The 20,057-nt window shown below is 36.0% G+C and overlaps 2 protein-coding genes across 3 annotated transcripts in view; one reads left to right on the plus strand and one right to left on the minus strand.

The window, feature by feature from the left end:
- RALGPS2 (Ral GEF with PH domain and SH3 binding motif 2) overlaps positions 1–20,057 on the minus strand; it is a 127,969-nt gene that overhangs the window by 26,323 nt on the left and 81,589 nt on the right. The gene's annotated exons all lie outside the window — the stretch shown is intronic.
- ANGPTL1 (angiopoietin like 1) lies at positions 1,478–19,081 on the plus strand. The gene is made up of 5 exons (XM_080648318.1): positions 1,478–1,839; positions 6,298–7,143; positions 15,049–15,242; positions 16,524–16,794; positions 18,387–19,081. Exons 2-5 carry the CDS (start codon positions 6,324–6,326, stop codon positions 18,572–18,574), a joined length of 1,473 nt encoding a protein of 490 aa, XP_080504444.1. The 5' UTR covers positions 1,478–1,839; positions 6,298–6,323; the 3' UTR covers positions 18,575–19,081.

Below are 20,057 nucleotides of genomic sequence, written 5' to 3' on the forward strand. Positions count from 1 at the left end.
TTTTTTTTTTTAAAAAAAATTGATTTTTAGAGAGAGGAAGGGAAAGAGAGAGGGGGAGAAGGAGAGAGAGACACATTGATTGGTTGCCTCCCACACACGCCCTAACTAGGGATCGAACCTGCAACCTGGGTATGTGCCCTGACTGGGGATCGAACCTGCACAGGACAACGCTCCAACCAACCAAGGCACACCAGCCAGGGCTCTGCTGCATTCTTGTGGTGAGCATTTGTCTTTATAGGCCCTTGAGTTTGCAACCCCTGGTATCTATGTATGTCACAGGAATTTAAAGAAACAATTCTGCAAAAGAGGCAGAAACTTAGCTGATTTTAAATAAGGATATATGGATCAACAGTTGATGGTAGCGTATCAGAAAGATAAAGTACAAGCTACATCAATATGGAGGAGAAAGCACATGGTATGTATGGAAAGTGGATTCCCAAAGGTATTATCTAGCAGCAGCAATCAGCAACTATATACTCCAGTGCGAGTGTGGCATAATGCTTCGGAGTTAGAGTTCAATCCCCCAGTCTAAGTACTAAGCCAAATCAATTAAGATGCCTAAATTTGTGTTTCCCCAGCTACTGAGTTAATGAATCACATTTCCTGATTTAATGAAATATGTTAGCATAGTTATAGTACTCAACAACTAGTAATCCTCTCTCCAGCACCTTAATTTCATAGCAGAACTGGGCCAGAGGTAGGTAAAAGTGACTTGTCCAAGTTTACAGTGTGTGCGTGCATATGTCTATGTGTACATGCGTGTGTGTGTGTGTGTGTGTGTGTGTGTGTGTGTGTGTGTGTGAACCTCCGCCTCTCAGGTCAGAGTTATGTTTGCATTTATATCCTATCAACCATAAGAATAACCTTATTCAGACAAGAGGTGCCATGTTGTAGAACAGAAGGAAGTGACATGTAGCATCGGAGGTTAGGTTTAAAAATGTTAAATTTCTGAAATAATTTCATACATAGATTTCCACTTATTTTTGGTAATGATAAACATATTACAACAATATTAGGTTTCTAATAACGTTTAAAATCTTCTAAAATGGCAACTCAGTGAAATGTTTAAAACTTCTAGGCTATAAAGAGCATTACAGTCTTTAGGAGGCTGCCTCCTGACCCAGTGCAACTTGTTCTTTGTAACAAAAGACAAACTCATCAGCCTGCAGCTACTTCTAAGTGAAGTTGAGTACTGTGTTTTTTCAGTATTTAACTTAAAAGATCTCTGGCCAGCAGACTACAATGTTTGTTTTATAATTGCCCGCTGAACTAGGATAGTTTGTTTCCAGATGGTGCCCTTCCTTCAACCTGCACAGTCTCTCCTTGTTCTGAGCTATTCATCTCCCGCTGATCCCACTCCCCGCACCCCTATTTTAAGGCCACAGAGAGGAAATCCTAGGGAGGAGACTCCCCCACACCCCCAGTCTCCAGCAATTTTTTGGTGACGTAAGATGTGGGCTGAACTTGAGTCTACTGAGAAAGAGGGAATCACTATTCAAGGGCACTGTATATACAATCTGGGTCAGCTGCAGCTGGTTACAGCGTTTCTCCATGTGGCAGACAGAGCAAAGCCACAACGCTTTCTCTGCTGGATTAAAGACAGCCCACAGACCAGAACTTCCACTCCACTACTTAAAATTACATAGGTGGCTTGTCAAATTCAATTGATTAGTGTGGTAAGAAGAAAAAGAAGTTCCTTATTACAGCCTGGATTCAACGGCCCAAAACAAAGATGCAGTTGCCATTAAAGTCACAGACGAACAAACTCCTACACTGATTTTTAAAAGCAAGAGTAAGAGCGGCAAGTTTCTGGCTTTGCTTTATCAACAGATGCAAAAGGTATTTTAATGCTTTTATTTTTACTTAAAAATTCTAATGTATGTCAAAATGCATAATTATTTTACATCTGTCATAGAAGTTTCAAAATCTCTTATTAAACAAAGAATTTTGGAATACACTAAACTTTATTTAATCTGGAAAAGATTTTGCTTTTCAATTTTATGTAAAACCTGGTCATTATGTACTTTATGATGATTAATGTGTTATTTTTCAACTTAATGATATTTAGTGACATGCTTTTAGATTAATGCATATAAGCTGGGTTTCAGAAAACAAGTGCTATAGTGACACTAGATAGAAACGTTAAAGATTTATGTATAAGGTTTATATTTATTAGCATAGTGATTAAAAACAAAGGGATACAAACTTAAAAATTATAAACATTAGTCTTCACATATCTACAGGGGGTGAAGATTTATATACTGTTAGATAAATTACGGCTAAAAAACACAGAAGATATAAAATTAATGGAAAGGCTTTGCAACAAACCTCAATTACGGTATAACTAAATGTCAGCAAAAATCCTTGTAATGATTTAAGACAGGTCTATGATATTTCTTGTTAAAACTCAAAATTTTAAATATCTTCACATGTAACAGTAATTTAATTTGGGTAACAGAAATAAAAACTATTATAATTGAATTAATTAAAAAAGCAAAGTTATTGATACATAAACCCCTCTAAAACCTTACAGATTAGGATTGGGGAGAAAAAGAAAATGTGATAAAAGTATTATGTAAGTCAGGATTAACAACAGAAAGTAAAACCCCAAAGATACAGTTACTTAAATACATGATTAAAAGATAGAAAACGTATGAATTTTATATAGAAATAATTTTGGTAACCATAAGCAAGAGTGTTCTTTCAATATTTCATCTGGGGGCTTCAATTGTATTGTGAGAATTATTAATGTCTGGTTACTAATTAGTAAGCTTTAACACCAAAAATACTTGTTTGTTATGATTTGGGGGTCCCCTGTCCTTTTAAACATTCAAGATACTAATTTTAAGTATCTTCAATAAGCAAATAACAATAAAGCTAAGATTTCTCCAACTTTCACGTCCTTTCCTTAAACATTCTTAACTCTAAACACTGGGAAGATCTCTGTGAAATGTGTTTCACAAGAGATTCTGATAAAATTTCCAAGCAAAACTGGATTTGAAATACTTGCCATCTTTTCATCGTTTGCTATGAAAAGTGCAGGACCTCATTAAATCTCAATTCTTACTGAAGCCTGAGGGTAGCATTTAATCTAAAGCCCAAAGCACACAGACAGCTAGAACACAAATACACAATCTGGAAATTCTTGATGTAGGGTACCTTCAGCGCTTCCTAAATTCAAGTTCGCTACCTCATGCTGTTTTCAGGGCATGACACAGGCAGTGAGGTGCCTCTATATGTTTACCAGCTGAAAGGAAGTCAATCCTACTTATTTCTTCTCTCTACTAGCTGACAATGTAGCAACTATGAAGAGGAAAAAAGTACCAATAAAGTTAACACAAAGCATGGAAGACTTTTCCCCCAAAAAACAACCAAGCAAAGACAGATTTAAACTTAAGTATACTGTAACTAATTTATAACATTCTCTTGGGATCTAGGAAAATTTTTACCATACACAGAAAGGTTTTATGAGGTAACACAGATTTATGGATCTTTCACTTTTAAAACTGAACATATGTGGGAAAATATTAAATAAGAGAATGTTTCAGAAAATGTAACAGTAACTGTATTTTTAAAACCAGTTCTTTACCCATGACGTAGCTCAGTCTACTACTTAAAAAGTTGGCTCCTTACTCTGTTTTAGATGACAACAAAGTCAGTACACTTTTGTAAAAATAAGAGAGTTGTATTTATTTTTTAAAATTTTAATTGCCTCCTTTAAATACAAATTTAGGTCAGATTCTCTTATGGTAGACAGTGACTTTGGTTATGATTTAAATGTACAGGAGCCCATACATAGCTAAGGCAGACAGAATACATCTAAAGGAAGCTATTGCTATTTTAATTTAGATTCGTATTTTCCTATCTTTGTTCTTCTGTGAAAATCTGATGTAAAGTCACAACAGTCTTGGATTATATGCTTAGTTGTTCTATAAAAATCTGTGTCTGGTAGGAACTCAAGCTTTTCAAATAGAATACTGTTCATAAAATTCTACTTGTTTTGAAGTTTCACACTACTTTCTAAATTTTCCTTGTTTTGGTAGCTTCTTTCATAGTAGATTATTAAAATGATTTTATGATCTAAGAAATGAGAGGACCTGAGCACTAGGTGAGTAACCGTAGGAGAAATCTGTGCATTTACCCAGGAGGCTGAGGGCTTCTATTGTACCGCCCTCAGTTTGTTTTACTTATTTTTGTCCTGTTTTTAAATTAAACCACATCTGAATTTCATAAATCCGAAAATATAACGAGAAATCTTGTATTGGTTTTTGGTGTGGGTAACTCTAGGTAGTAAAGTCCTTTTAAAAATAAAATAGAAGACTCTAAAATGTCAGAAGGCAAAGTATGGAAACAAAAAGCTAAAAGTATTCATGGACGTATGCTTTTGGTGAGCAGTCATAATATATATATGAAATATTATTATGCTCACCCTTACTATCTAAACTATTTCGTAAAAGGACAATAAGTCCCCAAACTCCATCCATTCTGTATTTTCATTACCCTTCTCACCCTATTTGGTGAAAAGAGACACAAAGTTATGACTCCTCTGTTGTTATGAATGACCAGGATAAAAACCACAGGTCTAGAGAAGTCACAAGAAGATCTGAATCCCACTTGAGTGTTTTAGCTTCTCCACGACTTTATTCCTTTGCAAAATGGTGTAATGCAAATAGTTAACATGTGCCAAGCAAATATAAATATAGGGGATTATTGTAATGCTGCTGATAGAAGGAGAGAACATGCTGCCATGTGATGTAGTGGTTAATGAAAAATATGGAACCTGGAGTTTCTGCCTGGGTTCGAATTGTGGCTCCATCTCTTAGGAGCTGCATGACTCTGGGTGAAGCACGTAACTTCTGGCTGCCAGTTTCTTCATCTGAAAATGGAGATCATAATCTACCTCCGAGGATTGTAATGAGAAGCAAATGATTTAATTCATGTGAAGGGCTTTAAACCATGCCTGGCATTTAGCAGGCATGCAGAAAGTAGGATGGCGTTGTAATTATCACTAGCAGGCATAAACAACCTGGGCCCTAGCTTCTTCAATAAATGACACCTGGTGGAAAACAAGGAGAAAAGCTCTGTTTTAGTGTATCCACTGCCATCCTTCAAAAAGAGCAGACAGGAATGCAGTTTACAGGAGAAGGTGGGCTATGCACTGAGAAGGTGCTGATGAACCTGATGGAGGAACACATTCTCTCTGCTGCTCCTCTTCAGGGAGGTAGCTTCCGAGAAAGGGAGAGGCTTCGGTTCTTGGAACTTAACTAGTTCTAATGAGTTTCCACAGAAACTATAGCACAGAGGACAAGCATTTCTCATCTGCCACAGCAAAAACGACACATCCCAAGCAAGCACACGTTTAGTGTGTGTGCCACCGCCATGAACACTCACTGAAGAGCCAGGGAACCTGAATTCTGGACCTGGCTCCACCATCACCTGCTTGCATGGCCCAGGCCTTCACCATGCACTCGGGCCCAAAGAGGTTCTTGACTGAGGTGGTCTCCGAGGCACTTCCCAACTTTAACAACCGCACTCAATTACAGGTAGTTCCTTTCCTTGGTAATTGTCATAGAAAGGTAACATTTTACTAAAATACAGTTCAGCAGAACCTGTTAGGAGAATGAACCTGCTGAATTATATATACGCTTAGAGCATATATAATATTATGGTTGAGAAACATGATTACCCACAATAATGACTGTACGCATGCTATTATTCTTAAACTTGTCCCCAATCCCAAAAGGACATGCTATAAAACAACAACAACAACAAAACACCGATGCTAAAACTTTCCCATTTCAGATTTACCTAAAAATGTTTCTTGAATTTGGTAATTTATAAATGTATTCATCCAGAGGGCTAATTTGATTGAAAGTGCACAGGATAAATAGAAAACACTGACTAGTAGTCTCCTAGTAACTTTAACACTAGTTAGGGAACACTGTTTTAATGCCTTACAGACACTGTGTGCCATTTTAAGAGTTTTCAGGTAGTGAGTGAGCTTTTTAAAAGCCAGGAAAGTCTCTGCGTAGGTGCCTCTGCCCACAGTGGGCACACACTGAGCTGGGAACAAAAAGCAGGAAGGTGGCACTTGGAAAGGTAGTCTCTGAAACCTAATTCTTAAACAAATGCTAAGGTGCTGTGATACTGAACTTGAGAAATTAATAACTTTAATTCTGGTCCAATTTATTAATAGCCATTCAGTCTTCTCCTTAGATACTTTTTTACATCACTGACTTTAAAAGTAGATTACTATTCATTCCTCTTACTTCTTCCCTTCATTGGTTTGTTTTTTAGAAGACGTTACACAAGCTCATTTCAAAATGAAGGCTTTTATCTGGACCCTAATTGTGCTCCTCTTCCTATTAATGGGCACCGAACACTGTAGAGGAGAATTCAAAATTAAAAAAATAACCCAGAGGAGATATCCTCGTGCCACAGACAGTAAAGAGGAGGTAAAGAAATGTGCATACACGTTCCTGGTACCTGAACAGAAAATAACAGGACCGATTTGTGTCAATACCAAAGGGCAAGACGCAGGCACCATTAAAGACATGATCACCAGGATGGACCTGGAGAACCTGAAGGACGTGCTGTCCAAGCAGAAGCGGGAGATAGACGTCCTGCAGCTGGTGGTGGATGTGGATGGAAACATTGTGAATGAGGTCAAGCTGCTGAGAAAAGAGAGCCGGAACATGAACTCGCGAGTTACCCAACTCTACATGCAGCTATTACACGAGATTATCCGGAAGAGGGATAACTCACTTGAACTTTCCCAGTTGGAAAATAAAATCCTCAACATCACCACAGAAATGCTGAGGATGGCTACAAGGTACAGGGAGCTAGAGGTGAAATATGCTTCCTTGACTGACCTGGTCAATAATCAGTCTGTGATGATCACTTTGTTGGAAGAACAGTGCTTGAGGACCTTTTCCCGACAAGAACCCCATGTGTCTCCTCCTCTTGTCCAGGTAGTGCCGCGAAACATCCCTAGCCGTCATCAGTACACTCCTGGGCTGCTGGCAGGTAATGAGATACAGAGGGATCCAGGTGATCCCAGAGATTTAATGCCACCACCTGATCTGCCGACTTCTCCCACCAAAAGCCCTTTCAAGATACCACCAGTAACTTTCATCAATGAAGGTGAGTTACCACTTACTGTTAAAAATGGAAGTACGGGGTTAATACGTTTTATAGTTGAGGAAACAATCCTCATTTTGGTGAAGTAATTATACATAATATTAAAATTTCTATTTTTGTTTTCTACTAAGAATTGAAAAATAGGTCTCTCAGCTCTAAGACTATAAGTATAAATAAGTTTTCACTAGGAAAAAAACCCCTAAACTCCAAACCTAGAATTCATCCTAAGATTTCTACCTCTCTTCCTTAATTTCATTCTTTCCTTCACTCAGTATCAGTCACTGATCTAGGTGCAAAAATAAACTATTCATCTTTGTTTCAGTTTAGTAAGCTCATTGCTAATTCATTTGTATTCAGAGCCAGAACTCTAGTTTTGATCCAAACTATTTATGGGAGTCTAGAGGATAGGAACTTCCTCAATTACTAGCTGTGTGGCCTTGGGAATTGCTCCATACCTCAGTTTCTTCATCTTTAAGATGGAGTTAACAGTGCCTGGAACTCAGATGTTATAATAGCCTGTCAACTGGCCTCCATAACTCCGTTTTATCTCTCCATGAAAATATATTCTACATGCCAAAAAATCCATCTTCTTTAACCACCACTTTGATCACATCACACTTCTGCTTATATGTTCCCCGACTGCAAACTGAAAAAGTCCAATTTGTTTAGCCGGGTAAGACTAATATCCTCAAAAGATCCATCCTACTTCTTTAGCTTTCCTTTACCCAAAAACCACCCGCTTCAATAAAATGGATCAAGTCATTGTCTTCTAACTATTCAAATTATAAAGCCCAGACTAAAAGAAGGGAAATAAAATAAGATAAAAGTAGCTACTCCTCCTTGAAGCCCCTGTTGACTCCCATAGGCTTGAAGTGATTGCCTCCCTCCATGAATGTCTCTTCTCTCTGTAAAACATTCTCATATTAGCTCTTGAATTATCAGTTATCTTTATATATACACACAGGACCTATACACATATAAAAAGATGCCTTCCTACTATAAGCTCCTTCCTCATAGATGGGTATTGTGTCTCATTTGCAGATGCTAAATAGATGCTGATTGACTTAATATTATGTTTTTATACATCTTCTTCAAGTTGTGTCATTTCAAAAACCTTCAAGAAAGTACTTTATGCATTCTATATACTGGATTCATTCAGTAACAATAGGCTAGAGAACCATTAAACTGTATAAATGCTGATCATTATTAATATCTCCACCACCTTTGTTTTCCAAAGGAAAGATATGTAAAAAATGATCCACTGGGTATAGAAAGAAAAAAATATTTATTTTGTATATTCTTTTAAAAATGTATATATTTTTGTAAGCTTTTAATGTACACAAAATCAGTATAGCAGTTTGTACATATGATTTATGAATAAATATAATTGAAAGTGTGGATTTTAATAAACTGGTGGGTGGACAGTTATGTATACATGGAGACAACCGTCATGGAGTATTTTCTGTGGGTGCTGAATGTTAAGTGGATGGTATCACCAATTCTAGAAGAAATGAATACTCACATATTCATATGCTGACACACTAAACAATACTTATCTGAAATGAGATATCAGTTCTAGGTTTTATTATACTTTGAGCTGCAGTCCAAGAAAAATCTAGTATTACAGAATTACATTCCATGCTAGGAATTCAGCATATCAAAAGTCCCATTAAACAAGACTTTTGCTTTAATGAAACAACGGTATATATCCCTACTAAACCAATACTTAATGTAAAAATTAAGAACATGCATAACTCTTTTCTGTTATTATTTGTTGTTATAAGCAAATATTAAGTTTTTAGTTATTTTATTCTATAAATGTCGGTCTCTAAAATCCAAGGACATATTAATTACACTATAAGAATGTTCAACAGTACACTAATGAATACATAAGTGCACAGAATTGAGAAAATGTGTTTTCTTTGTTATTGACCTTGGGCAAGTCACTTTGCCTGTCTCTGTTTTCTCATTTGTACAATGAGCATTGGTTGGACTGGATGATTCTAACACCCTTTCTAGTTCTAATATTCTGTGATTCTTATCAACTATAACTTATTACAAGAAACAAAAACTAGTTATTTTCTTTTCTTAATAATGTGCTAAACTCTCATAATATCCTATGCCAGACTGGAACATATGTCTAAGCTATTTGGGTACTTGCACAAAGACTGCAAAGATGGGGGGCTATTGTTGTACTTACATATGCTTCGAACACCAAGAAGCTCAGATTACTGGTCTCTACATGTAGGCTGTACATTATCATTCTAAAGTCTTTACATACATCATTTTTATGTATTATTTAAAATGTGTCTTAGCCAGTCACAAAAGTCAAATAAGTATAATTTCATTTCTTTGAGGTACTTACAAGAGTCAAATTCATAAGGACACAAGGAAGAATGGGGGTTGCCAAGAGCTGGGGTGAGGAAGGGAATGGGGAGTTGTAGAATGAGGTACAGAATTTGTTTTGCAAGCTAAAGAGAGTCTGGAGATTGGTTGCACAATAATGAGAATGTACTAATGCCACTGAACTGCACACTTACAAATGGTTAAGTTGGTAAATGTCATGTTATCTATATCTTACCATCATTTTTTTAAAAAGGTGTTTTAATGACAGTTTTATATTTTCTTTTAAAATGGTCTTTAAAAAATGACAAACTTATTATGAACTTACAGCAAATAATGGCATAATTTTGTTAGTTCAACATAAATTATCTCCAGGAACATAACCTTCTCTCTACCTTAAAAACAAAATGTTTGGGAATGACTACACACTGGCAAATTGCCATCAATAAAACTCTTAGCAGTCAACGTTATTCGGTGGCTGCACTTTAGGTCAGTCTTTTATAGAAGAAAACATCACTCTTTCACAAACGGCACCATCATAAAAAATAAGTTCATTCCTTACAGGTAAAGGGAGCTGAGAGCTTCTCTACAGTGTGTTGGAGCACAGACCTCAATGTCAGGACCTTGGATTCGGGCAAGGCTTTTCTGAGACGTGGCTGCCTCTTTGTAAAAGATATTGTTGTGATGATTAAAGGAGGTGAATCGTGAAAAAAATGATTTGTGTGTGGTCTGACCATCACTGATGATTAACTTTTGTGTGTGCACTTCTCTGTATGTGCTTTGCCTTGACATGTAAAGGGACATAAAAGGTGAACTTAAAAAAGCAAAACTTGAAAAAAATCATTAGAAACTAAAAATATGCTTGTAAGTGCATAATAAGATAATTTTCAATGATTTAAAATGTTTCCTATTTATAAATTTTAAAGATGCAATTGGTTTTAGTGGAATACTTATATTAACAGTTAAAACAAAAAAAACTAAAGAAGACTGGTGAATAAGCAAAGGACCCATTAGAATATAATTCTATTAACTAGTTATGAAAAACAATAGATAAGTTCTTTAATAATTTCAAAAATAAAAGCTTGGATTGGTAACTGCATTTTGAATTTAAAGATTAATAAAGTAATCCATATTATTACAAGAAAGAATCTATTATTACTTTAGAAAGTATCTGCCTCAAACTTCCCATTCCAGAAATGCTGTCAAATATACGTACCTTATACTTAACTCACAACCCAATTAAAGAGTTTACCTTTCAAAAGATTTTACTTGCTGACCAATTATCTGAAAGCTCTAAATTGGTGGGTGGTGGTGGTGTTGTTTTTTTGTCCTGTTTCTCCTATCACAAAGAGAATAGTATTTGGACAAAGTAAGAAAATAAATGAGAAATTTAAAAATAAAAAGGGCAGGATTCTCCTTTTAACTTAGGTAATTAGTTTGTAGAAAAAGGGCAGGTATGTTAAAGATGATTCCCAGCACAAGTGTTATTCAAAGTATGACATCTTTTTTTTTTTTTTTTTAATCTTTACCTGAGGATATGTTTCCACTCATTTTAGAGGGAGAGGAAGGGAGAGGAAACATCAATCAGCTGCTTCCCGTACACACCCAGTCCGGAGATGGAACCCGAGACCTTCCAGTGTACGGGATGATGCACCAACCCACTGAGCCACCTGGCCAGGGCTGAAATCTTTTATTTAATTCACTGCTTTGTTCAAATTATGGGTTGATTATGAGATATACCCACTGGGAAATTACAGGTCAATATTTTTACTTTCTATGAATCAGATCTATTAATTGGAGTTTGTTAGCCCTGTACAAACTTTAATCATCAAAAAAACTGAGCAAGAAAGAGACTGGTCCCTCAAATTCCATGTACAGAATTCCAGTTTCTTGCCTAGAGAAGAATCAAGTTGTGTGTCATGGTAGACAAAGAATATCACAAGATTATTCAATACAAGAAACGGGTTAATAAAATTCCTATTTTAAAGCAAAGGTACTTCTATACCCATTGAACCACTATGAACAAATTCCTAAATCATATGTCAATTAATTTCTGATAATATTCAAATGAACAAGTTATATTTGATCTCTCAAAAAGAAAACTGGTCCTTTTCTACTAGTCATTTAAGAATTCCCACTAAGCAATGTTTTTTACAGTACAGAGAAAGTAGTAAAACATGTATTATAAGAATAATTTATTCTAGAGCAGAAAGTAAATGAGATATGTAAGTAATAATGAGAAAATATTTCTGCCAAGATCAACAGTACACACTGGCTAAGACAGATAAATGGTTTATTTATAAAATAAATATAAACAAATACTAAATTCTTATATTTACTATCTTTACTGAGGAGAAAAAAGGTAACCATAAGCACTACTTTTATTAATTTTCCCACATGTATTGAAGAAGAATTTCAACTAAATTTTCCTGAGCCTTTATATCAACTAAGTCTAACAGGCATCCACCTTGTAAATATGAAGCCCACTAAAAAAATGTGGGTTGAAAATTGAAGTTGACATCATTCTAGATTTTCAAAAATCGAACCCAGAATTCTTTCATTTGCTTAAATATCCAAGGGCGTATTAAGTAGCAGAAAGAAAAAGGTATTTTATAAATATTCTGTCAACGTTCAAAACCTTGGTGTTTCTAAATATTTTATAGCATTGCCCTAGCTGCTTTGGCTCAGTGAACAGAGCACTGGCCTGTGGACTGAAGGGTCCTAGGTTCGATTCCAGTCAAGGGTATGTACCTCGGTTGCAGGCTTGATCCCCTGCCCTGGTCGAGGGGCGTATGCAGGAGGCAACCAACGGATATGTCTCTCTCTCACATCAGTGTTTCTCTCTCTGTCTCTCCCCCCTCCCTTCCACTTCTCTGAAAATCAATGGAAAAATGTCCTTGGGTGAGGATGAACAACAAAAAATAATAATAAAATAAATATTTTACAGCATTTTAAATAACCTCATGAAAGTCTAAGTCATGAATATATACTTAAATATGTCCAAACTATACTCCAATGCATGCAGAGTAAATATTTACAAATATGATATTCATGAACTAAACAATACAAAGGTGACAGAGAATAAGTGAATTTCTGAAATGAGAGAGGTATGTGTATTGCAACAAAACCACTTCATGCATACATTAATTACAACACTAACAGGTTTTAAAACAAGATATCCTGACTACTCTGAAAGTGACAACTTAGAAAACTGGCTAACTTTGCAAATAACCACAATGACTACTTTTAAACCGAGGAAACCAGTTTCAGCTCCAGTGTCTACCTCACGAGCTCTCAGTGGCACCCTCCGTCATTCACACTAGAGGCACGCTGAACTCGGAACTCCTCTGGAACACGGAGCCCTCCTCTGCCTCCGCCTCAGCACATGACACATGTGTGGCCTTATCAGACTTGCTACCTCCGCCAGCCTAACTACTAATCCACCTTTGAAACGCAGCTCTGATATAGGTAGACTCTGATCTCTTCCCTAAAAATCTGGGTTAGCTATTTCTTAGCTGGTGTTCCCATGTGCACACCCTGGATGTATAACTCCATCAAAGCACTTGCCATGGTGTAGCGAAATTCTCTCTTGCCACTTCCCCACGTTCCCACTTAACTCGATGGCTGTTTCTTTACCGCTTGAGCCTAAAACAGTTTCTAGCCTATAGCAGAAGCAGCAAAGACATTTCTGGAAAAGTGCAGAACTGAGGAAACCACTGTGGCTTTTTTTCATTTAGTTCAACAAATATCTGAGTGCCTAAGTGGGTTTAAACTGCTGATACACAACCAAAAGATACAGTTCTCGCCCATGGGAAGTTCCATGAATATATAAATGAATATATTACCATGCATTACACAAAATAACCTAAGAATGGACTTGGAAATCATACTTCACTTTTCCTTCCATTTCATTCCCACATATGAAATTTAAATTCTCTAAAGTTTATCCTATCTGAAATACAACTTCTCTACCTTTCTCTGACTTGACTACAATGCATGTTTCTGTAATGTGAAGCAGCTCGTATGTGACTAGCAAAAGAGGGAGAATAATATCAGTAAAACAAAGGGGTCATTTTGGTTCATATGGGATTTTCCCAAGCATTTCATCAGTTTTATGCCACAAGTTAACTGCAACTGATTACAAAGTATGCTAACATCTAACACTGGCTGTTATTTTCAGTGTATGATTTTGCAGAACATGGATTTTTCAGAAATACAATATTTTGCTACAGTAGAAATGACTGTGTTCATCTTTAAACAGCCACATTAAATCTATAAATGAAATAAGCATATATTTATTAAATTATTAAATACTTATATTATTAAATAAGCGATGACTGTGTGTCAAGGTTAAAAAGGAAAAAGGGAGAGAACTAACAGTTACTGATAATGACTACTCTAAGTGTTGCATCAAAAGGCTCTGAATAGCCCTGGCCAGTTTTTCTCAGTGGTTAGATCCAAAAATGTGGATGTCACAAGTTCACGAGTCAGACATTCAACAAATGATTTTACACAATGCTTTGTCATCTGAGAAGACATGAAGAACTTATTAGTAAGCTAAAAAATGAGAGACTCCATAAAACTCTAAGATATAACAGCAGGTCAGAGCATGGTCTCTGGGATTAGAAAGAAATAGTTTTAAGTCCAGGGTTTACTGCCTTATTCAATATGGGACCTTATCTATAGTTAACTGTCTCATCTATAGAACATCTGTAAACTATCACAAGGTCATTGTGTAGATTAAATTTAAAAATTACTATTAGTCATAAAATTGATACAACTCTTTAGAAAGGCACACTGACAACATTCCTGAAATGTTTTCTCATGGACTATTTGTTGCACAGGGGGGAAAGTTAGAAGATTTTACAAGTTTGGGAAACTATGGTTTATTTCAGGGCTTTTCAGTCTTTAAGATGTGAGTGTACAGTCCGAGTTTCCAAAATGCTAATAGAACATTCAGATATTCTAAAACTCATCATGGCATACTGTTTTTAGTATTTCAAAGAACTAGTGTATTCCATTGAAATCAAATTTTAAAAACGGTAAATTGGGCACTATGGAGAACTGTAAAAGTTTCACACTCTCCTGATCCAGTAGGTCAATCCCACAAAATTTTCATAAGAAAATATGAAAAAATGAAACCTAAGAAGACACTTTATTTCTAACCGCAAAAATCAGATAAAACCTCAATGTCCAATTTCAGCGGAATAAATAATATGTCAACATCTTAAGTGCTAGAATGCAGACTATGGAAATGCTCGTTAAAATAAAAAGACAGAAGAATCCAACTTTCTATATGTGTTATGATGGTAACAGTATAAAAACGTGTGTATATGTACAAAGGCTTGCAAGAACAGTGGAAAATGACACAAGTTAATGTTCTGGGCAGTGGGGCTGTGCTAATTCTTTTATTTAGTCTTTAACTTCTATAGCATTGTGTACACAACAGGCAAAAAGTGGTTTCTGTAAAGAAAGATACAAAGGTAAGGCTCCTGATTAAAAACTATTTTAATATGGCTGTTTTCTTATTAAGTTTCCAGCCAATCATTAATATTTCAATTACAGGACCATTCAAAGATTGCCAGCATGCAAAAGAGGCTGGCTACTCAGTCAGTGGAATTTATATGATTAAACCTGAAAACAGCAATGGACCAATGCAATTATGGTGTGAGAACAGTTTGGACCCTGGGGGTTGGACTGTTATTCAGAAGAGGACAGATGGCTCTGTCAACTTCTTCAGAAACTGGGACAATTATAAGGTAAGTCAGTGAATCAGACAAGAGAACAGAAGCCGTTCTATAAATTAGACACACAGGTAAAAAAATAACTACCCATCTTTTTCGTTAGTGATGTTTGTCAACAAATATGATTCTCATCTCTAGTTTTAAAGTAAAAATTAAAATATAAAAAGGAAACTGAAGATGCATTTTAAAATGACCCCTTTCCATCTGGATGACTCATACATATGAGTAGTTCTTTGCAAAGACTTCTCCTAATTCCATTTTCTAAGGCAATCACTGCTTGTTTACAACCACATCTGTACCCATCAAGTATATTTATTTTTTTATATTTAAACAATAATATAAAATATAGGACTTTAAAAAATTACCTCTTTTCTAGGACTAATTACCTCAGATAACCATGCTAATGTTTCTGTTTTGTTTTTAATGAGTGGTATATATTTTCAGTTTAAGGATGGCAGATGGTAGAAACTGTATTTTCTAGATGGTTAATAATTCAGTCAAAACTGTGAAATAACATGTGATTATTCACTCTTGGGTGATATTTTACTGGCAGCTGAACATGAGACATTAATATATCCATGTCAGAAGTTTAAGTTTCTAAACAAGCACTAACCAGAAAAAAGGAATTCTGCAGCACAACCTCCTTGAAAATACGTTTAGTGCTAAGAGAAGGTTTCCTGAACTTACCCTCTTCTGCACACACGCAACGGCAAGTGCTTACCGAAATGGGACAGTTATTTTTTCAAACATTAATCTACTATTTTTCAAAGGGGGCACTTTGAAGATTACTATTTTATCTTCTTATATTTACTAACTTTACTTATAATAGAGCTAAAGAAGATAATTTGTCCTAAGAGATACTACCACTTTTATAGAATGATCATAATGCTAGATATCCTTTGTGTTTGACTATGGTGGGGACAGTATATCCTTTTAGGAAAAAATGAGCTCTTTGTATAATGAGAACCATCAGGAACCCTGTTCAAGGATCTGGGTAGTTCATTAGTTAATGTTTCTAGCAGCTATGAGTCATTTTTATTCTCTTTTGCCTTTGTCTTATTTGTAGGGTTTAAAACCAGTTGTGCAAATAAATACTACTGACAAGTTAAGAGAAAGCAAAACAAAACTAAGTGACTATGTGGGGGCTCATCAAGATCGGGTGACCTACTAAAATGGAATTTCACATTACCACTTAAATGGCCAATATCATTATGCTCAAACGTCGAAAACTTATCCATTAAAACATGTACTATATCTACAGTTATTTATGTACTCATGCTCTTTTTTAATTAACAGAAAGGGTTTGGAAATATTGACGGAGAATACTGGCTTGGATTGGAAAATATTTATATGCTTAGCAACCAAGATAATTACAAGTTGCTGATTGAATTAGAAGACTGGAGTGATAAAAAAGTCTATGCAGAATACAGCAGCTTTCGCCTGGAACCTGAAAGTGAATTCTACAGACTGCGCCTGGGGACTTACCAGGGAAATGCAGGGGACTCTTTGATGTGGCACAATGGTAAACAATTCACCACACTGGACAGAGATAAAGATATGTATGCAGGTGGGTAGGAAAAAAGCTGATGTGCATTCTTTGTAGAATCACCACTTTCTGTGCATGAAATAGAACCTGTTAGTTAAGTGTACACCACTAAAAATCTTTCTAGAAAGGTCATTTTGGACTCAGTCAAAAGGAATATAATCTGGAAAGGAATAGCTTTAGGATCTCTTCTACAACTGTAAGGCAGCGATTTTCAACCTTTTTCATCTCATGGCACACATAAATGAATTACTAAAATTCTATGGCACACCAAAATATATATACTTTTTGCCGATCAGACAAAAAATGGGGATAATCTTGATTCATTCACACCAGACAGCTATTGTTGTATTGGCTGTTGTCATTTTGTCATTTGACAGTGGAAAAGAGGTCAGTGCCCCTGACTAAAGAATCAGGTACTGCGTTTTTAAAAAATTCTTGCAGCAACCGGTTGAAAATTGCTGCTGTAAGGCGATCTCAATGCATGACCTCTGTGAAGAAGGTTCTGTTGGTCTAAATTGGAGGGATGGGGAATGGAAAACAAAACAAAAAGACATTCATCTTGAAATAAAACTGTCAAATGCCTAAAATTCGTAACAGACACTAACTGGACACCTCCCATGTGCCGGCTGGTGCTGAGGACACAGCAGTGAAGGAAGTTCCTGCCCTTTGGAGCTTGCTCTAGAGGGAGACAAATGCCTTGTCAGATGGTGACAAGTCCTCTAAGAAAAAGGAAGCTCAGTAAGGGAACAGAAAGGGATGGGCAGCAGGGATGGGGTGGGTGCTCTTTTCTGTGAGGTGGCCAGGGAAGGTTTTTGTGAGAAGGTATTTTCTGAATAAAGAGCTGTAGGGAGTGAAGGAAGAAGCCGCTTGGGTATATGGGGAAAGGCATTTCCTAGCAAAGGGGAACAGCAAACAATTAGGACATGTCAAAAAGGAACAAAAACAAGCTATATTCAGAGGGGAAATTGATATTCTTCTTAGAATCAATTAGGACACCCACATAAGATAATTTTTAATTTAATTTTCATATACTTTTTGCCTCCTTAACCCAGGTTTGGGGGGAGATATCACCCCCCAAAATTGATCTATATTTCTGTTCACCTGTATCCTGGCAAACAGCCTTTTTCACATAGTCAAGAGAGGAAAAAAGGATGAGTGAGATAACTATAACTATGCCTTTTTTATAGAAACCCATTTAATTGACAGTCATGCTGTTTTATGTTATTTTTGAGAATTTAATTTTCCCCAAACTTTACTCTCTTTAGCAACTTCCTATCTTCCCTTCCAATCTCTCTCTTACATGCAAACAATACTTGCATTTTATTTATGCTGCTACTTGCAAAATTAAATCACTTAAAAAACAACAATAACATCAACAAAACAAATCCTAAGCAAGCAAAGGGCAAGAGAAGCAAGTTCCAGTGATCTTTCATGTACTTAATAGTTAAGCAACAGTAACAGAGTAAATGAAGAAACAAAATTATGAAGATAAAGGCTAACGGAAATCGGTAAGGAAAACGTACTGTTCCACAGATAGAGTTAGGTTTTGGGTGGTGTGCAGAGTACCACACTTAGAAGAAACTTACTCTGATAACTCTATTTTTCCCTCAAAGGAAACTGCGCGCACTTTCATAAAGGAGGCTGGTGGTACAATGCCTGTGCGCATTCTAACCTGAACGGAGTGTGGTACCGAGGAGGCCACTACAGAAGCAAGTACCAAGATGGAATCTTTTGGGCCGAATACCGAGGCGGGTCATACTCCTTGAGAGCAGTTCAGATGATGATCAAGCCCATTGACTAAAGGGAGACCGTCTACAACTTAAATAGAACTCTGTATTTTTCAGTCCCTGAAAATGTAAATTTTACGCGTATATTATTTTGCACAATCCATTTCTACAGATACAGTTTTTAAACAAATTTTACCGTACCTATAACAAAGAACTTATGAATATGGTTTCATTTTCCCTCAATATACAGCAGAATATTATTAGTTGCCATAATCTTAGTTACTTTAAAAAGTACAATGACTAAATATGGGCAAAGCTTGTTTTTTACAATGTAAATATTTGCCACAAAGTAAAACAAACCTCAGCTTTACTTTAAATCAAAATTGAATACATGTTCGACACCTTTACCAATTTATTTAAAAACTTTATGAGATTTTTCTTACTTCCTATGAAAAATTATTTTTAAAGATTTCAGTCAAGTCATACATTTTATTTATAAAAAACAGACAGGAAATTAGAGAAAACTCTAGTTTTGCCAATAAAGAATACATTTTGCATTAAATAAAAGTTATTTCAAATGGAATCTGTGCCTTTCACATGAAATAATTAAATCTAAATTCGTAACATTATTTTATGCCAATTTCCAAAAAGAATTAAGTGACCCACAGTATTAAAATATATTATTTTTAAAACAAAAAAATAAATGTAGACAATATTTAAACAGTCAATTTACAAAAACAGAAATATACAAATACATTTTTTTGTATTATCTTCATATGATTTGCTGGACAAAATCTCCTGAAGTGCATTTTATGTTGTTATATTAGTAAGATATTAATATTATACAAATGCAGACTATTTAATAAGCCAATAGTCTAACAGAGATCTAAATTATAACTCTAAGCTTATTTATAAACTAGAGGCCCGGTGCACGAAATTTGTCCATGGGTAGGGTCTGTAGGCCTTGCTGGCGATCAGGACCGATCTGCGAGGCGACTGGCAGGGTGACTGGGGGCCCGCCGCTGGCATCTGCCTTGGCTGTCCTGGCGCTGCCCAGTCGCCAGCCCCACCCCCCGCTGCTGTCGCCACCGGTGTTGAGCATCTGCCCCCTGGTGGTCAGGGGGCATCATAGTGACCGGCCGTTGGGTCAATTTGCATATTAGGCTTTTATTATATAGGAGGATACTTTCCTTCTCTAACTTACTGATCCTTACTATTTGGAAAAATCGTGCTATTCAATTCAGAAAGCTTGGACAGCTTTGCAACATTACTGCATACTTACAGGTAAGAATAAAACAACTGTAAGAACTTTAGGTATTCCCCCAATATGGAGATTCTGAGATTCAACTATTTCAGAGCAGAATTCATAGGGGTTTGGCTAGTCCAAACATTAATTCCATTTTACAGTGTATATGTCTTTAACTCATCTTTGCAACAACTTTATTACCAACCTTCTTAGAGCTGACCTTCCCTTAATTCATTTGTGAACTACGAGTAAAATTTTAGAGAAATCTCATCAGACTTCTGCTCAAACAAAAAGAAAATCCAATCGGAACT

This window comes from Plecotus auritus (assembly GCF_963455305.1).
Source record: "Plecotus auritus genome assembly, chromosome: 12".
NCBI classification, from domain to species: Eukaryota; Metazoa; Chordata; class Mammalia; order Chiroptera; family Vespertilionidae; genus Plecotus; species Plecotus auritus.

Excerpts from the sequence above, each read along its gene's own strand:
- ANGPTL1 (XM_080648318.1), top strand. The coding sequence starts at position 6,324 with ATGAAGGCTTTTATCTGGACCCTAATTGTGCTCCTCTTCCTATTAATG. Across the intron at positions 15,243-16,523 it reads GAAACTGGGACAATTATAAG|AAAGGGTTTGGAAATATTGA; the intron begins GTAAGTCAGTGA and ends TTTAATTAACAG. Across the intron at positions 16,795-18,386 it reads AGATAAAGATATGTATGCAG|GAAACTGCGCGCACTTTCAT; the intron begins GTGGGTAGGAAA and ends TTTCCCTCAAAG.